This window comes from Chaetodon auriga, chromosome 5, assembly GCF_051107435.1.
Source record: "Chaetodon auriga isolate fChaAug3 chromosome 5, fChaAug3.hap1, whole genome shotgun sequence".
Lineage (NCBI taxonomy): Eukaryota > Metazoa > Chordata > Actinopteri > Chaetodontiformes > Chaetodontidae > Chaetodon > Chaetodon auriga.
The window spans coordinates 8,344,220-8,367,338 of record NC_135078.1 but is presented as its reverse complement, the minus strand read 5'-3'; the positions used below and the strand labels follow the sequence as shown (position 1 = coordinate 8,367,338).

The 23,119-nt window shown below is 41.1% G+C and overlaps 1 protein-coding gene across 1 annotated transcript in view; it reads left to right on the top strand.

Moving 5' to 3' along the window:
• The window catches only part of znf608 (zinc finger protein 608), a 53,472-nt gene extending 30,949 nt beyond the window's left edge, over window positions 1–22,523 (top strand). Inside the window, exons 3-9 of the mRNA XM_076730315.1 lie at window positions 4,416–4,503; window positions 7,758–10,230; window positions 11,272–11,749; window positions 13,392–13,558; window positions 14,976–15,123; window positions 15,443–15,499; window positions 17,438–22,523. Coding sequence (XP_076586430.1) covers window positions 4,416–4,503; window positions 7,758–10,230; window positions 11,272–11,749; window positions 13,392–13,558; window positions 14,976–15,123; window positions 15,443–15,499; window positions 17,438–17,457 — 3,431 coding nt within the window. The 3' untranslated portion in view covers window positions 17,458–22,523. The remainder of the gene's footprint in view (window positions 1–4,415; window positions 4,504–7,757; window positions 10,231–11,271; window positions 11,750–13,391; window positions 13,559–14,975; window positions 15,124–15,442; window positions 15,500–17,437) is intronic.
• Window positions 22,524–23,119: the final 596 nt, after the last annotated feature.

Sequence of the window (23,119 nt, the reverse complement as noted above, 5' to 3'; positions counted from 1 at the left end):
CACCGCAAACAGGCAACAAAATTATTCCTAAAGACACGAAGAACTCACTTATGAAATCATGCGACATACAGCCACTAAAAAAAAGGAAACAGAATAGGTGGATAAATTACGTTTAGCAGTGGTCGTGAATTGTTAATAACAAGGTAGCCACGCCGTAAAGCAGACCCTGCCTTATCGTCTTTTTTACTCTGAATTTGACCATAATTTAAAAAATGAACATCATGCTGTATTGAAGAAGACTTGAAACTAACAGGTGAAAAAATTAAGTCATTAGGAAAAAGTGAGAAGGGGAGTCATTTTCTCATAGACTTCAAGAAACCCAGACATTTTTTTGCAACTAGTGGAGTTTCCCTTTGCTGAGAAAATGCAGATTCAAGGCACTTTTCAGACCCAGAGGCTACATCCACTTGACTTTATACAGTCTGTGACCGAGCACAGAGGGGGATCAGACTATGAACCTCGGTTGGTTTCACAGTCCTTCACATCACCCACCACCTCCCTGCGACTCTAGTGTGGCACCTAAAGGCAGCGCTTCATCACTCAAAGAAATGTTTCCTCTACACAAAGTCCAGGCATGATTGTATTTGGTAGCACAATTGGGAAAACAGTTCAGTGCTACAGAAATGTAATTTCTAGGAGACATAGTGTTGTTGAATAGCAGAGACCATGCTGAGAGCTTAAAGCAAAGCAGTAGCAGAAAATACGACTGTGGAAATACGTGCAGAGCAAAGACACAGATTGACAGAAGATTGACAGAGCAGAGGGAAAGATGGACTTACGGTGGCTGACAAGGGCAAACGGCAAAACACTGCAAACTCTTCTTCTTCATGTCTTTCAAGAGGGTCTGGTCCCATGGGACCGGTCCATCCCTCAGGTCGAATCCCCCTAGTGGCCTGGCGCACTTCCGTTTTGTGGAGTGAATTTGCAGCATTTCTTTCTTGCAGTTGTTTTGGGGTTTTGTGTATTTTTTGATATTTGCAGCATTTTTCTTTTGCATTTGTTTTGTGGGTTTGTAAGTTTTTGCTTCTGCTTCATTTCTGTGATTGCAGAACTTTTCTCTTGCAGCGTTTTGCCGTTTGGGGCACCTTTGCCCTTGTCGGCCACCGTATGGACTCAGCTTAGATAGAGAGTGCGTTGGATTGGTGGTGCAAAGAGTGCGGCATGCCACATGCGAATTTAGCAGCAACTGCCTGAACTGGCTCACAGGGTTTTCTCCATTTGTGATAGCTTTTCTTTGATTTTAGCAGCAGAATCAGAGGCTCAGTTCAGGAGAAAATCAACAGATGAGAAAACAGAGAGGCTGTAAAAACGGCCTGCAAAAAGGAATGACTTCATTTTTAATTTTTTCATTTGATGTGTTTGATATTACAACATATGTGCAGTGGGGAGGCAAGAACGAAGAGAGAGAACATTCTCTTCTTCATCGAGTGATAGCAAACAAACCCTGAAGTCAGTGATGCTCAGATTCAGGGACAGCTGGTTCCAGGACTTTCTGATCGTTGCTCTCCTTCATGTAAAAGAACTGTTTGCTTCTGCACAGACTGTGAAGCAGGCAGGACGTTTATTTCATGAGGATTTAGAAATTTGAAAACAGGCTTTAAGGGACATACAAGTTCTGAAGAACATTATATTTTCATGAACACCCACATTAATGGCAGTGAAACTAAAACTGATGAACTGTCTGTGTTTTGGCGTCTTCGCAAGAAGAGACAGAGTGACGCTGACTAAAAATAGAAACACTGTCACATTTCAGGCCCAACAAGGCTTTTGGGTACATGAGAGTGGAGAGGAGAACCTCTACTGTAGGCTGCAGATCTTGAACTGGGACAGGAGTTACAGCACAGTCACTGAAATGAACTTAACAGATCTTAAAAAGCAGGAAAATCTTCCTATCGTCAGTGATTTCAATAATAAATGAAAGTGGGCGAACACAGGACATAAATAAACCAGAACAAGATACATTTTTCAATGTATTCATACAGACTTGACCCACTTAGAGTTGATTTGTACACAATGAAACCAATGCATAAATGTGAGACTGCACTTTATAACCATTAGTTGCACTTCATCTAAGCACAACTATTTTCTCACCATCATATTCTCTGCACTCCATGTGCTATATGTGGAGAGAGTAACAATAAATTGTGAACTGATCTTGATTTATTTGACAGAAGCATCTACCACTGAAGAGCAAACAGCTGTGACGTGCAGCAGGATCACTGTCTGAGCATCATGGATATATATGAAAGGGAAACCAAAATTTTAGGACATCTGTCCACAAAATTCAGGATAACAAAAGCCGAGCTGTGTGTGCACTGTTAGCTTTAGTAACTGCATTATTACATTTTCCTAGTCATACATACTTTTACTTAGTAACATTTTCAATGCAGGACTTTTACTTGTAACAGGATATTTTTCGTACTTAAGTAAAGGATCTGAATACTTCCTCCACCACTGTTGGTCAGTATGTGTTTGTTTGCCAACTTAGTCAAACTTAAATCCTTTTAAAGTAATAAAATCATAGACCACACGCTAGGCTTTGTGCACTACAGGAATTTATGGTAACTCCAAAATCTATGTCTGACCATTAAAGACCTTCATCTGTCTTAACAGAACCCAAAGATGTTTTAAAAACCAAACAGACCTGACAACAACTCAGTCCAGCTGAACAGACTCTGAGGACATGGGGCCAAATTCCAAAAGGTGGACTGGAACTGATTTAGTTCAGTTCCACTTGCGCTGTGCTGGAAAACACTGAAGAACATACTGAGTGTATTTACATGTGCACTACTGGTTTTGATCATATTCAGGATATGATGTTTGGGACATGAGAAACCTGGTTTTACAACTTTCTTTGTGATTCTAAGTTTATGGTTTCTGATGAATTTGAGTTTGTGCAGATGTGCTATTTGACCACTCAGCATCCAGTCACTCACACACTGAAATATTGTGTCTTTGTCAGTGTCGTCATAAAATCCAATGTTTCTGCTATGACTTAAATTTCATCAGACACAATTCCGAACTCAGTTTTAGTGCCATTTGACAGACAGTAATATCCCAGGTGAGATATTTAGTATTCCAATTTCTCTGGAACACTCCACCAAGCATAGTTGCCCAAGATATGATGTTTACATGCAGTAACTTCATGTAGAATGTTTCCTTCTGATGTGATGTTGCAGGTGTGAAAAACGCCACAACGTCTTGGGTTTAAATTTTCAGTCATTATGGCTTCAGTGAATAAAGTGATACAGAATATAAATGTGAGGTTGTCGTACAATGTAGAAAATATATTTTATAAGGTGTCCAACTTTAGTAAGGAGGTGTTTAAAGAACACTGGGAATATTAAGTTGTTGACTAGTCAAATCCATCCAGCTCATTACTTGGAGATTTTAGTGCCTTCTGTTGAAAATCCAAAATCTTCCTGATCACCATGCACCTCTTGTGAAAATGAACGACACACTCAGCAGTGTTTCTCAGCTCTCATTTATCTGTGAGAGTGCTTTGCGATGGTGGTGACCATCAGTCTTAATTGAAGAGCAAGAAGTCGTGTGTTGCAGTCAAACCTCATTTTAAGGCTGTAATGCATCCAAAATTTGATTTGCTCAGCGTTGCCGTTGGCGCATCACAAAACGGAGGTTAATGGTTTTCAAATGTCAGTCTGAGAGTGTGAGAGAGAGAAAGAGAAAGAGAGAGACACTTATTTTAGATGGCTCAAGGGTCGTCAACTCTTAGATTAGAGCTTAAAACATGAAGACTAAGCTTTCCTTCCAACCAAAACCTGGCCAGAGAAACGGATGACTGTATTTTCCTCGACAGATGTTGCTGACTAAAATCAGCTTGAGCAATTTTCCAGACTGTAACTAAAAATCAGAACCGTTCTGAAAACAATTTGAGCCTCTTAAAGCAGTCGCCTCCGTTCTTTGAGTTGCTGCAGTTTTTCATTTCCTGACCGCCAACTGCTGCTCATCAGATTGATTTTTCTTTCTTTTAATGTGCAGTGCTCTCCTTTGATTTCTGTGCATTTGTCTTTCATCGGTGTTTCACTTGATTCCTCATTAGATACAAGTGAGAACAAAGAAATTAGAATGTGTGCAGTGGTAAAACGAGTGGTGATACATGCAAGAAAGGACGTGCTGCTCAGAAAGTCTGAAAAAGACAAGGAAAAGGTAGAAAGCTCCCTTCAGACAGTCAGACAGGCTTGGATGTGTTGTGAAATAACTTATATGATATAAAAATGCATTTTGAGACCTTTTTTCCTGTTGTGTGTTATTGTACCTTGTATGTACTTGTGAATTGTGTTGCCAAGAATTGCAGCACTCTCTGACCTCTTAAGCCTGATACTCATATAGAAGCCTGTTATGGTCCCAGCGGATCCAGGACTAACCGCTCTGTCTCTGTCCTGTGTGATTGACAGGTGTTCTGGTGGTGAATGTGACGTGGAGGAAGAGAACCTATGTGGGAACTCTGTTAGACTGCACCAAACATGACTGGGCTCCTCCAAGGTGATGTTATACTCTGTTTGTACTTTTTCTTGTCTTTCTCTGCCTCTGTGCTTCTCCACAGGGAACTTTAAAGGCACACCAAACAAGACACACTGTAATATTTTTTATAGCATTCTCAAAATTCTACAAGCTCACTGCTGAGACTCAAGATGAGAGGAGCTTAGATGAGTTATGAGAAACAGTGAGCTGGGATGTTTGGTTGGATCTATGAAAAATCACAGCCATACAATGTAACTTTTAAAAGAAAACATATTCTTCACCCTACTAATGAAAAGTTTAATTCACAAGCAATAAAACTGTCACCTAATTGCACTCCTGGTCTGGTTTGACCGGTGCCTAATGTTAGCTAACTTCAAATAGATATTGCTGTGTAAGTGATACTATGGAGTGACTGATGTGATGAGTCGTCCGTACTTGTGTGACCGTTACACTATGTTTTAACATTTACTATGATCCAGCAGTTGTCACCTGTAGCAAATAGTTCCTGTACTATGAAAGCTAAAGTATGTAGTCAGTGCAGCCATACTGGAGGTCGACAGTTCTGTGAGCAGCAGACTGCACTCGAAACACTAAAAAAGAAAGAGTTGCACAATCAAACCTCAGTGAACACTCCAAACACTCAGCACTGAGTTAGTGAACATTACATGAGTGGCTGAAACAGTCTTTAAACATTAATTGAGATTGGCCTTGCAGACTTGAATGAGGAATGATTTTTAAAAAGTAATTGTTCCTCCTAGGTAAACATAAATTAATAGATAAATAAATAAATAATTGCGCTTGAAAAGTTAGCTTGTTGAGAAGTTATCCTCATGCTTGGAGGATGGCAGCTATAGTCATTTTGGATTTGGAACAGTAAAATGGATTTGAGCATACTGTTTGTTTGTTGATCAGTATTGGCTACGTACCAAACACTCTCCAAAACAGGTTGAGATAAAGCTGAGGACACAGCATCTGTTTGTTGCAAGCATGGTTAGCTGTTCATCCTTGTCATATACAACATTATTTACATGGGTTGCAGAAAATGTTAATGTAAATCACTAACCATGTTTAGTAGCTAGTATGCAGCCAGTCAGTGTTTAATTGGACACAAACATCATGGTCATGGCAAAACATCAGCTAATATATTGAAAACACTGCTTCCATGACGTTTGTTCATGTAGGATATTTGGTTCTATGTTTGGACACTCGTAGCTGCCACTGACTGTTGATATCAGTTCAAAAAACAGAGAACTGTTTTCCTCAGATTTGACTGCGACTGGCTCTTTACATCACCACAAGGCAACGCAGAAGGAAAAAAACTGAATATGAGGTGATGCTTTACAGTGTGTTTCGATCAGAAATATCTGTATGTACAGCGACTGCGTTTCTGTCCATCGCAACTGTCAGACATGTAGTGAGCATTCAGCCTGGTGAAATCAGGCCTAACATTATATTTGACATCAACTCTTATTCTAATTGTAAACACATTTAATGACAGGCCTCATATAATTATTCTGGCTCACTTCTGCTTGGCATATTACGCTGTTTGATCTATCATGTTTAAACATTTTATTGTTTTTTTTATTGACTTTTATTTGCTGCTGATTGCTTATTTGATTAGCTGAAAGAAGCACCTATTTTTTTAAAGTGCTTTAATGTTGCTAAAATTATTATTAACAAAAAAAAGGCTAAATTGGCTCTGGGGCCGTCAGCTGTTGTTCCATGATGAGCTTTAACAAAAACACTCTCCACTCTGCATCCCAACTGTTTTACAAATGGAGAGTGGTTTTTGTAATTGCTGAGTGGAAAATGTGACAGTCCCTCCTCACAGGGCTGAAACCTCTCAATTATTGCTCCTGTATGTAAATGATTGTTGTCATGGCAATTACAGCTTAATCTCAGAACCCAGGGACTAAATTGCTTTTTTCATTTGGACTCTTGTCACCGCATACACTTTATTATATAAAATAATGCAGTGGAATAATATGTTTCCTCTTCGATGAGTCATTATCTGTCTTTGAATGAACCTGTAACCCAAGATAAAAGATGCAATGATTGAATTAAAAGCACGAAAATGTAACAAACACATATGGGAAGCAAGTTTGAGATTAAAAACAAAACCAATTAGAGGCATGAGAGCAACAAATACCCTTGAAATGCCAAAGAAAATGCATAAAATTTCAGCTGGACATTCCAGCAGCTTTAGTGGCATTCAGGGACACACTGATGTAAAAACGCAATTACAAACATCACAGGAAATGTGAGATATCATCATTTTAAAATCGCAGAGGGGGACAAGAAAGTCTAGTCTCAACATGCTTTGCAGTCTGTTCCATTAATAAGGTGATTAATGCACAAAACAGTCTTTCCAAGGTCAGAATTTATTCACTGAGTATTTAACACCAACCAGTCCTGAGATGTAGTGTCATAATTAATGCATTAAAAGGCCAGCACAGATACAAGGTTCAGGGTCCAGCTTTGAAAATAGAGCATAACTGTGTAGATAAATATAAAGCAATGCATTTTCCCCATCCAAGCAGACAGGTTTTTGATATAAATAACAATGTGTGAGTGTGACAAAGCATCTCCAGTGTTAAGATGTGAGGCACTCTGGTAAACAGCATCAAAAGACTTCAAAGCAGAACGGACGGTATGTGAATACAAAATGCCTTAATATCAAATGCAGAGATAACTGTGGATTGTACAAGTTTTTTTTTCTGTTATCAAAAGAGAAGCAGGCTTTGTGCAGAAAAAAAAATCAATTTTTTATCCTTGATGTCTTGGTAAAGTGGTCCACATGAGGCTTGAATGATAATCTGTTATCTTCCAAGGTTTCTGTCTGATGGTACAAGAATTCAATTTGGGTGATGATATGAACAAGTTGTTCTTGGGTTAAAACCTTTCAAGAACAACAGCATCAACAAGGAAAATGGCCTTCTTTTCAGCTTGATGGTTCGATGTGTTTTTCAGTTTATCTATCAGGACATAAAAAGCTTTCATGAACAACATGACACGATACAATACAAGGTAACATGATGTGAAACAAAGCAATATGAAATCATGTGATACAATACATTGCAATGTGACAACTCAATATTGTAAGATGTGATAGGATAAGATATGATACAATACGATGTAAAACAATGCAATTTGAAACAATAAGATGTGATACGGTTCAACATGATGTGATCATCAAGCATTTCCAGCCTGTCAGTAAGTGATTATTAACAGGAACTCTCTTCTAAACCCCTTGTTTTTCCTCATCCTCTGTCCAGGTTTTGTGAGTCCCCCTCCAGTGACCCTGAGTTGCCAGGTGGGCGTGGCCGTGGGAAACGGATGCGAATGGCCATGGCTGAGCGTCCCTGCATTGAGCCGGCCCCTGCTGGCAAAGTCAGGGGTCTATCACAGCACAGGAGCCGTGGAGGTGGTGTGGCCGGAACCACTGCACCCATCCACAGCAAGGGACGGAGAGGAAGCCTGAACCTCATCAACAGTAACTGCCGAACGCCTCCTTCTTTCTTCACTGTGGAGGAGGTGAAACCTGCCAATAGCACCTCCTCTATCTCCTCTGGGAAGCGAAAGAACAAACCACCAGCTGACCTGGACCTCAGTCTGGTCTCCACTGACGACATTAAAAACGGGAATGGGAAGAGGATCCGAGCCAAATCCCGCAGTGCCCCATCCACACCACAGGGCAAATCTGACCCCTCATTCATGGACCCTGGAGGAGGTTGTGCCTCCTCACCACCTCCCCCGCCCATCCTCATTGACTGCCCCCACCCCAACTGCACTAAACGCTACAAGCACATCAACGGCCTGCGTTACCACCAGACGCATGCACACCTGGAGGTTGAGGAGCAGAGGAAGCCTGAGCTGGAAACCATGAAGGATGGGGAGAGTGAGGAACGACTATCAGACTGTGAGGACACCATCAGCAACATGACATATGACCTCTTAGAGACAAACAACAGCACCAATGCCAACAGCTCGTCTAAGAAACCTGCTCCTCTCTATAAGGTGACCACGGTAGGATCTCCTAAGAACAGAAGACTACTCCTCAGTACTGACCACACGCCCACAGCTAACTCCAAGACCAGAAGAACCTCATTATTGAAAGATGGGCTGATTGATGACCTCAGTAATCTGCCCATCATCTCCAACATGACTGTGGTTCTGGAGAACTGCATGGTACCAGACAGGAACTCCACGGTTGAGATGCCCAAACTCGAAGCAGAAGGTTTGATCGACAAAAAGGGAGGTGCATGTGACAAGGGCAAGAAGGCCAATGGGAAGGTAGAGAAGCTGTCCAAGTCACGGACCAACCGGCCGATTGCTCCAGCCCCTGCTCCCCCCAAGCTGATTGCCATACCCAATACAGCATATCCAACTGGCACAGCAGATACTGCCACCTCACAGCAGCCCTCACCCATGGCAGCCGTAGGCCTCACCAGTAAAAACCTTCCTCTGAAACCCATCAAACCAAAGCTCAGCATTGTTGTGGAACCAAGCCTTGTCAAAGCCACCCTGGTTACATGCAGCAAAGAGACCAGAAAGAAAGAGAAACGGAGGCTGAAGGACAAACATAATAAAGATGCACCAACCAGGACGCCAAATGGTGACAGCACTGGAATCAAAATGGAAGATGGTGGCTGTGGTTCTAAAATGGGTGTCAAGGAAATTTCTGGAAGTCTTCTAAAGGAGCACCTCAGCAAGCAGGATGTAATGAATGGGCTCACAGAGAGCCAGGAGAGCAGGATGGCTAGTATCCGAGCTGAGGCTGACAAGGTCTACACCTTCACTGACAATGCCCCCAGTCCCTCCATTGGTGGTTCATCACGACTTGACCCCAGTGGTAGTTGCCTGGCAACAACAGACAGCAACAGCAAGAACAACAGCCCCGCCTACTCTGACATCTCAGATGCTGGAGATGATGGGGGATCTTCCGAATGTCGCTCAGATGGAATCAGATCCAAGTCTAGCTCCTCAACCTCTTCAGAGGTCAGCTCTAACAGTAACCACGGTAGCTCTGGTAAAACCCCTCCCACAGCGTCTGCCCCATCATCGAAAGACCCCCAATCCCCATACTACCACAGCTACGAGCCCTACTACCTGCAGGGGTACATGCAGTCAGACAGGCAAAACAGCAGCAATGTTGCTTTCCACAAAAGCTCAGCCCTTGATGGGAAAGGGAAAGACAGAAAGGAAGAGGTGAAAGAGGATGACAAAAGCTCCTCCCATGAGTTCTCTGACTCAAAGAAAAGTGACGGGCCACCTCAGTCTCAGCTCCAGCTGGCCATGAGTCAGACCCAGACCGCCTTGGCTCAGTCACTATACTATGGCCAGTACTCCAGAGGACTATACATGGACCAGAAGCTGTTATTGGCCTCCAAATGCTGTGACCAGATGCACAGTGGCAAGCAGAGGGGTGAGCGAGGACAGGGGGTGAGAGACAGTGAGGATGATAAACATATGATTGGGGGTCCAGCCGGCGGACCCATGCTAGGTAAAGGTCCAGATGGTGCTAAAGGTTGCTGTCCCAAACCCGTCCTTTCCTACGTGGAGATGAGTGAGAGGGGAGAAAGGGGACAGAGTCTGGGCATAAAGGCTGTGCATGGTGGCATGGTGGACCAGCACCAGGTCTTGATGAAAGACTGTGATGACATCAAGTCACCGTCCTCTTCCTCTTCTTCATCACTCCACAACCCAAACAGTCAGACAGATCTGGACTCAAATGTTTCCTTTTCCAGTGTAAGTTTCTCCCTCTGTCTATAACCTGCCGCCGCCGCTGATGGTGTTGTTGGTGTGCTTTAATGACTGTTGTTGAGTGTCACAAAGAGATTAATCACAAATTGTGTACAGCCAAACCAATAGGTGCTAATAACAAAGACCGTGTGGCTTCTGTGGTGCTGTAGCTCGAATTTGACATACTGCTTTAGTCATTTTGGTTGAAATCAAGATCATGTGGTTTGATTTGATGGATGCAAATGTTTTTAATGTTTAGAGTAAGAATTAACAGGGGGAAATGTATAATTCACTTTAGCTGTAAATGTAAAACATAAACACAGGAAGAAACAAAAGAAACATTTCTAATACATAAGTGTTGGTTTTGATATGAGCTGCTTTTTCAGAAAGCTTGTACAGATTTTTAACCATGTCATCTCATGATGCAGTTAACTGCTAATTCTAGCCATGCTGGGTCATATAAAAAGGTTGTATGAATTGAATGAAAGCCATGCTTGGGAGGGTAGTTTGTTTTTACCTTCAGTTTGGCCTAAATTCTGCAGTTGATCATGTGTGAGACGTGTCTTGATTTGTGTCATTGAGACGGATGCCACTCTCCTTACATCCCACCTGTGAATGGCCGCCTGCTGTTGAAACGTCGTCATCCTTCATCAACATCACACCCAGAGCCAGTGATAGGTGGTCTGTCTATGGTTCTGTTCACTCAAGTACACAGTGTTTCCTCTATAGTCATTCAGCAGCGGTGGGCCACCGCAGCAAGAAATTCTCCAACCCTGCTAAAAAGAAAACGCACAAATGAAAGTCTTAAATTAGCCTTCCTTTCCCTCCAAAAACCCCAAAAGAGACAAAACGCCAAAGGGCTAACATTTTGACTTATGAAATAGATATTTAGTTTTAGCTCTGCAACTGGCCATATGAACAAAAACTGGGACAAAGACGAGGACCGAAGTTGAACTGACCCCAAAATGACTCCCACCCACCACTGTTAACAAAGAATTATAGGGGAAACACTGCAACTAGCACCAACACTTGTCCCCATCGATCTAGCCCTCAGACGGCCCGGCCTGGGCTCACTGCCTGGTTCACAGCAAATACTCAGAGCTACAGAGTCAACATGGGGAGGAGGCCGAGGAGGGTGAAGCAGACAGGGGAAAAGAATGGGGAGCTACCGTGGAGCCTACCGGAGCCAAGATGACCTCAGGAGGAGGAAGTGGAGGAGAGAGGGGAGGAGGTGTGTGTGGGGATGCTAAAAAATCCAGGGTCCATGGGTCCCACGATCTCCTGCCCAGCATCGACATGGAGGAGTCAGACCGGCTGGAGGGGCTAGATGATCAAGGCCAGGAACCAATGGGAGGGCTGTCTGAGGAGTCCCAGAGTGCCCGGGCAGCAGTGTCTCCTCCCATGACCCCCCAGCAGCCTTACATCCAGTACCAGCACTCCTCCTACCCACCCTACCTAGCAATGTGTGAGAGCGGCGGGGCCTCCTATAGAGGGGTGTCCCCAACCCTGGTCCACAATTACCCAGGTAGGAGTCTGAGTAAAAGTTTGTGTTTACTTTGAAGGAATTATTGACCATTTTGGGAAAGCAAATAAGCATATTTCTCAAAATGTCGAACTATTCCTTTTAAGTTTCATGAACCAATACGTTTTATATTAACAGTGGATGCAGTGATGCAATGACAGCGACAAACACGCAGGGATCAAGAAAAAGTTTGTTTTTTTCATGTGTTCTCTTACCAGGAAATTTCCAGGTTTAAAAACTCCTTAAATGTCCTAAAATGTTACTTCATAATATTGCATTAGTGCTACATTATGAGTGAAGGAATTAACAGAGTTGAAGTGTAAGTTGAAGTAGAAGCACTGGGTCTGATATGTCAGTTGAAGTGTATTGTACTCTATATGTACGAAGTATAAGTACTGAAAGCACTTAAAGTTGCAGTTGTTTGTGGACAGCTGATTTTCAGTTTGTTTCTAAGTGCTTAAAGTATTTGACCTGACACTTGAAGATTAAGAGATTAAGCAATTGAAATGCCAGATTATGTTTAAGTACTGACAGCAGTCAAATGTCAAAAGCAGTCAAGTCAAAAGTCCTGTCAGTTTAAGTGTGAGAGATGAAAGCAGTTGAATTGCCATCAGCTCTAAAGCCCGACTCAGCTGTTTATCCCCTTTAGCTCATTGTAAGGCCCTTGTGTTCTTCAAACAAGCTCTGCCCACTGCACACTTCCTGCCTAGCAGCAAACAGCAGACAGACACAGTTAGAAACATGAATGAAAACGAACATTTAGCAGGTAATGAGCCAGAATTTTTTCTCAGGAGTTGGTGGAGACCAAAAGAGATCCAAAAGAAGAATGTTGGATTTATATTCATTAGACTGTCCGATCCAGCGGGACTGGGATTGTGTCACGCTGTGTCTGCAGTATGTGTAAATAGGCATCTCTAAGCCTAAACTTTTAGATAGCCACCTAGCTATTAGCCACATATTTGCTATTTGCAAAGCAGATTTGTTAACAAGACAGTGAAGTTAGCTGAAAACATACGAATGTTTATTTTGTAATTACTCGGAAAATGAAGGGGTTTCAAACCCTTAAGATCTGTAATTCATTCACAAGAAAACATAATTCCTCAAAATGATATAATGCATGAATGTATGTATCAGTCACCCTAAAAAGCTTTGTAAATATCTAAGTTGAATTTACACTTTTAACCAAAAATAAAGGGACCTATAAAGAGACAAATTCTTAATTCTTATGGTCCGTATGTTTTTCACAAAAATTTTAAAGCATAAAAGACACAGAGAAAAAAACAAAAGAGTGAAATGCAGAAATTATAAAGCCAATGGCAAAAGAAGGTGCTGCAAAGTGCATGTAGCAAATCACTTCCTTTATGTAAAGCACATTTAAAAACAACAGAAGTTGCTGAAATTTTCAAGGCACTCACACCCACATTCAAGATAGACTGCCTTGTGTTGATAGCCTCGAATATCCAATAGGTTGCACTAATAGACACTATGACATATTCAGCAGCTGCACCTTTAAATATAGCAAATAAAGGCCTCAAAATGTACAACTTACTTTTGATAGATATATAAAGTCATTGTGCGTGTGTGCGTGTTTTGTGCACATGTTTTTCTGTGGCTCTGTGTATGTATCTCTGTTTGTGTTCACCAGGTTTCCACTACCCTCTGTATGGTAAGACGGCGGGCAGGGAGGAGTCGGAGGTGACTACAGCCAGCAGAGGAGTGGTGAGCAGCAAGCAGAGCAGCGACTCGTCATCATCCTCGGCCATGGAGCTGCTGCAGCAGCAGAGCCATCAGTACCACGGAAAATCACCTGCTGTGAGACACCGCTCACTTTACTGCCACGTCCACACTGCAGCACAGCGTCACTCTGATGTTTGTTTTCATTCACACGGCACAGATCTGATGTTTCCTGATGAGCGCACACAAAAAAGTAAAGACTAAAAAGACAAGACACAGGAAGCTGTTAGAGGCTGCTTGATACATGAGCACTATAATTGCACTAGTACATTTCTATTGAAAATGATGATGATGATGATGAGTCTAGAACATACATCACATACACCAGTGTGACACTCACATACTGTAACTGTTACATTAACACACAAAGAATGAAGACAAATCAATAAAGACACATTTCGAACAAGCGACCAACAACAGACTGATCGGCTGCACAGTAATCAGAAATGGAAAAAGAGAGTTAAAATATTGCAGAGTTATTATCAGAATATATAAAAATTGTAAAAAAAAAAAAAAAAAAAAAAAAAAAAAGAAAGAAAGAAAGAAAACACTGGCCAGTGTCTGCCAACAAATGAATATTAACAGGAGCAGGCCAGTGTTTTGGTGCATATTAACCCATATAATAAGTAATTAAGAATGCTCAACATCACTGCTGAGCATTTTGTTAGACATACTGCAGTGTGATTAAACCCTTTAGTGGTCTTTTTTCTAGGCAGCTGTTGATTTCCATTAGTTTAACGACAGAATGATATTCAACTTGTAGAAAGCTGAGAACTGCTTGAGATAAATAATGAAACACTTACTCTTCTTCTTTCTTGTCAAAGTAAAGGTATGTTTTCCTTGTGCAGTAGTGCACACTCATCTGCAGCACCGTGCGTTGACACCACAGCAGGCATTGCATTTGTTGAGACTGTGTGCCGTATCAAGTATGCTTCAGATGTCTTCAAGTTGAATTTCAAAGTGCAGTGAGACAGATAAAAACTGATTGCTGCCTGGAAGGAAAGACATTGTAAAAGATCTGACATACTACAGCTCAGTTTGGAAAACAGCTGATGAAAACACACAAAACAGAACATTCAAATATTCCTATATGATCGTTTAAGTTCTGTTTTAAAGTGACTCATTACTTGTGTGCATGCTGTGCTGTTCCATACCACTTGATAATGATGTGATGCTGCAGCGTAAGTTTTATGACTGCTGTGGCTTCAAACTGTATCATACAGAGTTGCTTTCTGTCTCACTTTACCTACCGGAGCCCGAAAACACAAATTCAGGCAATACAAATGACATCTTAATGAAACAAGTATAATAAAATCCAACAATCAAACTGACATGAAATGAGATGTTGAGAGTTAAATTCACTATGAAAAGATGCTGAGATGCTGTGTGTGTGTTTTTACTGTAAGATCATGCAGTGATTAAAGTCTCTGCTGGTGGGGCTGGAGAAAGGAAAGGTTGAGAAAAAGTGTAATTGCAGACGTGTGTGTTGGTACAGCCTGGCGAGAAGGGTTCCCCTGAGGGAGAAAGAGAGACGGAGCGAGAGAGGAACCACGTGTCATTCGCCCGACACCTGCACACACACCATCACACACACCTGGGTATGAGCTACAACCTGATGTCAGGACAGTACGACATCTACCAAGGTACGACGAGCTGAGCCCAAAATGTGTCAAACTGAAAGTGACTGCCAGCGGCTAATTTCTACCCAGCCGTTCTTCTTGACTTGACTGTCTTTCAACTGGTTTTCCTCCTGTTTGGACAACCGCCATATCAGTCAGCTTACATTCTCAGCAGAATCTATTTAAGCTCTCTTTCACCCAGCAGCATCTGCTACTGTCAGTGGTTTGCTCAGAGTTGGATGAACGGCTGAGCTGTCTCACTGTCTGTGTATTTGGAGCATTGCAGAACATTTTTCCTATTGAAATGTGATGTTTCACAGCTGCTTTTCTCACTGTGTTGAAGGGTTGAGCTCCAGGTCGCTGGTCTCCAGTCAGCAGGTGTCAGGACATTCCTCTTCTGGTAAGTTTGAAAGACTGAAGGTATCTGCTGTTAATACAAGACTGTGACAATCAGGAGCATGATTATTTATTGCTCCTCTGCTTTCCTGTTGTTCCTGAAAGATATTGGGGGGTTCCAGGGAGTGTCTGTGCTTCAAAGCAATATTTTAGATAGCTTTAGTCATGGGGTTTGCCTGTTTAACGTGGTAAATAATAGTTCTGGATTACATTAATTAATTTATCCCATGCTCCTGCTTGTCTGGATCTTAGTAAATTTAAAATCTATCTATCTATCTATCCTGTGTTTGGAAAACGTACAATAAAAATGGGATAAAGACTCGCTTAATGGACAAATTCTGAATAACACAGCTTTGTACACGAGATTATAAAATAAACACATATTCTAAAATGTCAGTTTTAATAGCGCTCACTCAATCAGGTTATGATTAAATAGCATGCATAGCACTGGTTGATTGAACCATGATTTGTGAGTTTCTGTGCATTCAGCACAGAATCTTCTTCTTCAGCTCAGGTATACTCTCAGTGTGGATCAAAGACTCATACATTATCCACTGAGTTTAGATCGTATGATGTGAATTGCTGAAAGAAAAATCATAAAATACAAACTGGGAACAGAATAAGCTGGAGAACTGTCTCGTCCTCTCTGGTGGGTCAATAAATCAAATATCTAAGCCTTCTCCTCTGGGTAACAGCTCACAGCTTAATCGGCTCTCTGAGGCTTGTGTCTTGTTGCCTAAATTGCCATCCAGTAGATCATTATCTGCTTTGCAGTGTTTTCCATATATTTTCAGGAGCCATAAATCACTGCCTTTGTTTGAAAGTGTGAAATAATGCAGAGGGAACCTGCCAGGCAGTTAAACAGCATAATGTGATGATTGCCTTACTGTTGCAATGACTGCAGTTATCTATAAATGGTAATTGCTGTGAAATAGAGGAGATTAACAGCAGTGATGCTGACAGTGGATGCACACAATGGCCAAGGAATGAAGAAGAATACCAGGAGTTTTCCACAGAAGCCAAAAGCAGCAGCGCTTTCTAAAGTTTTGGCCTGATATCTGACGATCACTAATTAATTATCCTCTTATCTTGTGAATAAACCGTTTTCCTACAATCACAACTTCGTTATGTCATTATCTGAAAATATCATAATGGTTATATTAATGTGTGTGGACTTGTGTGTGTTATCATCTTGCATTCGAGGCTGCTGTCCTCTGGATCTATCAGTTTATCTGAAGGCTTAAGGGACATTTATGTTGTGATCACAAGAAAACTGTTTGGTGTGTTGTTAATGTTATAAAGACATCATTACAAAATGTTGTGAAAATGGGCTTAAAAGCTGAATATGACCGTTCTAGATAACCGGTGGAAAAAACATACACACCTACACAGAGGCAGGCGGTCGTCTGTCTGTGATGAGCTTCAAACTTGTGGGTGTGTTTATGATGAGCGAGCATTTGATTGACTGGTGCAGGTTTCCTGAGAAATGTATTTGCTTGCATCCCTTTTCTTCAGAATTTGTATTGTAGAAGACGTTGCCATTGTACTTGATGATCAGGCTTCCCTTTTCCCGTTGCCGTCAATAATTTCATGAATTTTTTTTCATTGTCTATGTTAATCTTGAAAGCTTTTCCCAAATGTTTGCAAGTTCGAACTGAGATTTAGTTCTCAATTGTGAAATTCACCTGTGCGCTCTATCAGGAATGCTCTGTAACGGTGTGTTCAGACTGCTCAAGTTCAACCATTTTCAGCTTCTATGGACGCTTCTCTCCTTCAGTGTGCCCTGCTTAAAGCAAACCTGCCGGCACTAATGTCTTTTGTTAGATTTTGTAAGCAATCGCACCATTTCTAGTCTGAACACACCTTAAGTATTGACTCTACTGCTGAGCTGAAGGGCAAATATGTGACTGAATGTCTGTGTTTTGTCCTCTTGCCTCCGCAGAGAGCGATGGGAAGAAGTAGGACCATGTGACCACGTCTCACATGAGGAACGGCAGATTTATCAGACATCAATTCCATGGTGTTGAATAAGCTTCGCCTCGCTGAGAGGCAGAGAACAAACATTTAAAAACCTCTTTCATTTCTTACTAATGACAACCACCTGTTTTATAACACGTCATCACTGAGCAGACGGGCCGATGGAGGGACAGAAACCAGGATCGGGACCTTTTTGAAGGAGGACCTATCTGTACGATTCCAGATCACTGACTTTTGAAGCTTTCAGTTTTGCAGGATTTTGACAGAAGCAGGCGGCATGTATAAAATGAAACAACCCAGTGCACTCAGCCCAGCCGTGGCTTTATAAAATGCACATTTATCCTAGTGTATTATGATGATGATGATATGACTGAATGTACTGATGACGACTTACATTATCCCAATAGTGTTGATCGTTTTTTTAAACTCCTATTGGGATACAGCATTAGGAAGCTAAAAAGTCTATTATTATCCTTATTATTCTCATTATGATTATTGAAGTGGTCCTCCTCCCTCCATAGTGCTGACGCTACATTTGTATTACTAACCTGTACTTGAGCGTAACCATGTTGATTGTATTGTCTTTATGTGAGAGTAAACCTTCACATCGACCTGCCCAGTGCCATGTAGGAACCCAGTGGTGTATATATTCTGTACAGATTCATGGCAGAGCACTAACATGCTTTATTGTAGTCTATGTTGATCTCCATCAGCCATGCAGGGGGGCAGCGGGCAGAGCGGGAAGACCCGCAGTACCCATTTATGTGGCTTTTCTTTATGTGACACTGTTTCTTTGACTGACTCCAGTTAATCTGCTGCAGTTTGTACTTTAGGCACATATTCCTGTGATCTAATTCACAGTGTGTTGCACATATGATGTTGCTCATATCCCATTGTGTTACAGCTTAGGGTATGTGTGTCATTTTTTGAATGTTAGTCCCAGTTTGTGCCTCTCGAGCTTTTGGACACTGGCTTCCAAAAATACAAAAACAAACAAACAATCCAATTCAATGTCACATGCTACTGTGACACGGGAGGCTGCTGTTTCTTTCCTGTCTACCACCAGCAGTTAATGATGGTGCAGCAGTTGGCAAAACAGTCTCATCATAAGGTTCATTCAGCAGCTGATCTGGAGCTTTCAATCATGTTACACCATCTTCCTCAGCAGCCATGGAATTATGGATATTCAAATTTCCATCCCTGTGAGCACTTCAAGGACTCCTTGTCCATGTTAGTATCATAGGTGAGACTGAAAGTTGTTTTTCTGAATGGACCGTGTAGTCCACCTTCAATTTCATGGCATTGGGTGATTGTGTTATGGTTTGGGGAGTTTGTTTAGTCTGTTTCCTGCTTTATTTTGAAGATTACTCTGCTCATGCATCAGGTTTTCTTTTACTTCCTGCCTCTCTGTGTTTCCCACCTGTTTTCTCGATCACCTGTGTTTCAGTAGTTAATCAGCCTCTTGTGTATTTAGTCCATATGTTTTCCCTCTTTCAGTTGTCAGGCCTTCTGCGTTCATGGTTTGAATTTCTTGTCAGCTTTCCTGTCTGGTTTCCTCGTGTCATCTCAGTCAGTTATTATTTTAGCAATCCATATTTCTCCTGTGTTTTTAGGTTACTCCTCAGTCTGCTCCAGAAGTTTTGTTCCTGCCTTTTTCTGTTTCTGGAATCAGCTTTTATGTTATTAAAAGCTCATTTTTTGTTTTATCAACCTGCCTGCCTGGTTTCCTGCATTTGGGTTATGTTTGAACTGCAAACACATGTGATATGATTGAAAGCTCCAGACAGGTGCTAAATGTACCGTATGGTGAGATTGTTATGCCAAGTGAAAACTAAGCGCCTTAACATTAACCAAGTTGTTCATTTTCACCCAACCCTTGATCTTTCCCAAGATCAACAAAGTAGAAGAAATATGGCAACTGGACTGGAACTGGAACCTGGAGCTATCATTTCCAGTTGTCATCTTTGTTTAGGTCAAGGAGTGGAGACTTGCCTTGTGTCAAATTCAGTGCACACCAGAGAAAATATAGAATAAAAGAGTGTGCAAGGATTTTGGATATGACTTCAAAAAGTGCTAAGGGTTGATAAATGATGTGCTGGGTTGTCGCTGAAACTGTGACTCATTTCTTTTAGTATTTGACTCGAGTATAATCAACATACAGTCATCAGCAGAGATTTCTAATGTGAAAATGCTCAAATGAGAGGTACAGCCTGGGGCTAGGTGAATGATGGATGCCAGTGAGTGCGTGCCAAAGGCATTTGTTTGAACATGAAAGTCACATGTGCCAGTTATACTTTTAATTCCAGCTTGTCTGAAGGACAATTCCAGTGTTTACATGAGTTTTTGCTCATTTTCAGCATCTCTGGCTTTCTGATTACCTCTCCATTCAGCACTATACTCAAACTAAATGGAATTTGGTGTTTTGCTCAGGTATAGTAGTGAGTTTGTGACCAAAAAGAAGCTTCATCATTTGTAAGTCAAACTTGTCAATTTTTCATACTGGCCATAGGAGTTTAGTTCACAGAGTTACACCAGCTTTGGTAAATGTGTGTCTTGTTTGTAGGAACTTACAAGTTGTGTTTAAAAGTATTTGCTTGCAGCGCCATAATTCAACAGCAGTTTGAGAACATGCTTAATTCAGTTTAGTTTTGAGTATAGTCTAACAGCTCCAAAAACTGATGCTTTCTTCTTCACTGGTAACAAGTCATAATTTAAAACAGTGCTTTTTTCAGAATATTGTTTTGAATAATAACCAGGACCAGAGAAATAGAAGACATAATTCAACATACTACAGTAGCTGGAAAACCCACAGTACAGCAATAGAAAACAACATGACGGTGCAGGAATTCAGTAAATCACACTGGAATTGTCCATTAAGTAAAATGCCAACATTTTTCCTGTTAGTGGTGTCCGTGTGGAAGCACCCTTGTCAGGAGTCCTACAATCCTTTGCCCTGCCCCTGCTCTCATGCCTCCTACAAGCTAACTAGCTCACTGCAGAGCCTCTGCTAGACAGTATTGTCAGGTTTTACCATTGGTGCCAAGCAACTGCCACTTCTCTATAAAAAAGGATCAAGAATTGGGCTGATTCTGGTGCATCATTCATCCTGGATCCAGCAACATTTAGTCTGGCTGCCTGTGACTGGCTTGTGGTTGATATCTTTCTGATTCTGTCCTTTTCTCACACTGTAAATCTAAAGCTCGCTCTGTCTGGCACTGATATTGTTACTTGTGGTGTCCATCTGACATTTGCTCACAACACAACATGTTTGTTCATGTAATGTGGTAATAAGTTTCTTTGAAGCAACATAAATAGAGCTGTATGCAGCATTTTTGCAGAAATTACAGATAGGTCGCTAACCAGTTAACAGGATCATTTAGCAAAGGAACTTAGCTTAAGCTGCATCGGAAATTACTCCCTTGTTCAGTCATTTACTAATCTCTATATAATGGACATACTTGGCTCAACAGTGTGCAGGGCTTTCAGAAACGTATTAATCTTCGTCATTTTGCTTCATCACTGACATCTGTTGAATCACACAACTGTAATTGTCACTTTTATACAAAATGTGCTGCATTGCACTATAGGATTGTTAGGAGAAAGTCCCTGGTATGTACACTACTTTTTTGTTCCATTGTGTAATTTCTGAGGGCGCTGTATGGTGGATATTTTTGCACACTACGAATTGTATAAAATAGTAAATGTAAATGTAGTGTACTCTATAGCAGAGGGAGTGATTTCAGACACAGCCTTAATATTAACATGCTAACACTAGCTTCTGCTAGCTACTGTGAGCCTTAATGTTAACATGCTAACACTAACTTCTGCTAGCTTCTGCAAGGCTTAATGTTAACATGAAACACTAACTTCTGCTAGCTACGGTAAACCTTGATATTGACATGCTGATACTAGCTTCTGCTAGCTACTTTAAGGCTTAATGTTAACATGCTAACACTAACTTCTGCTAGCCTCTGTAAGGCTTAATGTTAACATGCTACCACTAACTTCTGCTAACTACTGTTAACCTTAATATTGACATGCTAACACTAGCTTCTACTAGCTACTGTGAGGCTTAATGTTAACATGCTAACACTAACCTCTGCTAGCTACTGTGAGCCTTAATCTTAACATGTTAACACTAACTTCTGCTAGCTTCTGTAAGGCTTAATTATTGCTAACACTAGTTTCTGCTAACATTAGCTACTGTACGAATCAGATAAAACAGCTAATCAAACTAACACCACAGACAGCTCATCAGATATTGTAGTTAGCTAGCCATTTGATATTGTATGCGCAACTGAGTCCAATATGGCCACTAGTTTATCAACTTCAACCACAATGCCTTCACATGGTATGTGACAGATCCATAATTCAAAGCAGCCCAATGGTCAAACCAGTCAGGCTAGCCTGCTTGTTGTAATTCTGAGCCAGAGACATAAGGAATTTTCTGTAATTAAAAGAGTTAGACAAGTGTCAAATTGACTGCAAACATCCAAGTACAATTGTATATTGACACTATACAATTGATTCAGATAATTAAAATGAGTCCTACAAATATGTAACACAATAAATATGGCTAATTTAGGCTTGATTTTATTTGTATCATTGTCATGGTATGGCTAGCATTAGGGGTAACCATCTTGGAATAATGCAGGAGCACTCCTGCCAGCGTAGCATAATGCAGCGTAATGTAGTGTTCACATCATGTGGGGTTGAAGTAGTTACAGGATGGATAATCCCAAACCCAATGGCCCAACCTGTCTATCAGCAGCTCTGCCTCACTTACACAACACCTTACCTGCATAGTATCAGTGATCATTCTATTACTTGAATATAGTGCTATGAACCCTGTTTACAAAATGCTGTCATCTTTTGGGAGACACAGTGTTGTCTTATAAAGGCTGCTTGGTATGTTCAGTTCATCCACCCGGTGTATCCAGTTAATAACACACTGAAATCGTATAAACATGAAACCTGCTGTTGCTTTTTTATACTGTATATGCCTTAATTCATATGTTTGGCAATCATGATTAAAGGATGTTTATATATATTCTTTTGTCTGTGGAGTTTTCTATTTGTAAGTAAGCTACAGTACATTAACCAACTTTTATCTACAATGGTAAACCACCATAGTATTCTTATATAGTCACGTTATGGAGTTAGTCAGTATTTGTTTTTGTTGAACAAAAGGAGACACAGCCTTGCACAGTAAGATTAATCCTTTAATAATTAACAGTAGGCTACTGCAGGACTCATTTATGCTTTGAATTTAAAAATGTGATGCATAGTTTAAGATTACAGTATTGAATGGCTCATGACTATCTAAAACATTAGGAAAAAGACTATGTATTGAGTATTGAGTGAATGAATTACTATCAATCAGTGTTATTAACACTCATTTTTTCCTGTTTAGTGCAGTAACATGGGCTGATTAATGACCAGTAGTGGAAGTAGTCAGATCTTTTACTAAAGTAAAAGATGCAATACTACTACTACTACTGCTGCTGCTGCTGCTACTACTACTACTACTACTACTACTACTACTCGGAAATACTACAAATACAAATAAAAGTCCTGCATGAAAAACGTCTTAGTGCCAATACTGTCCTCACCCTGTTGTTCCACCTCCTACCAGCAGAGGGCGCTG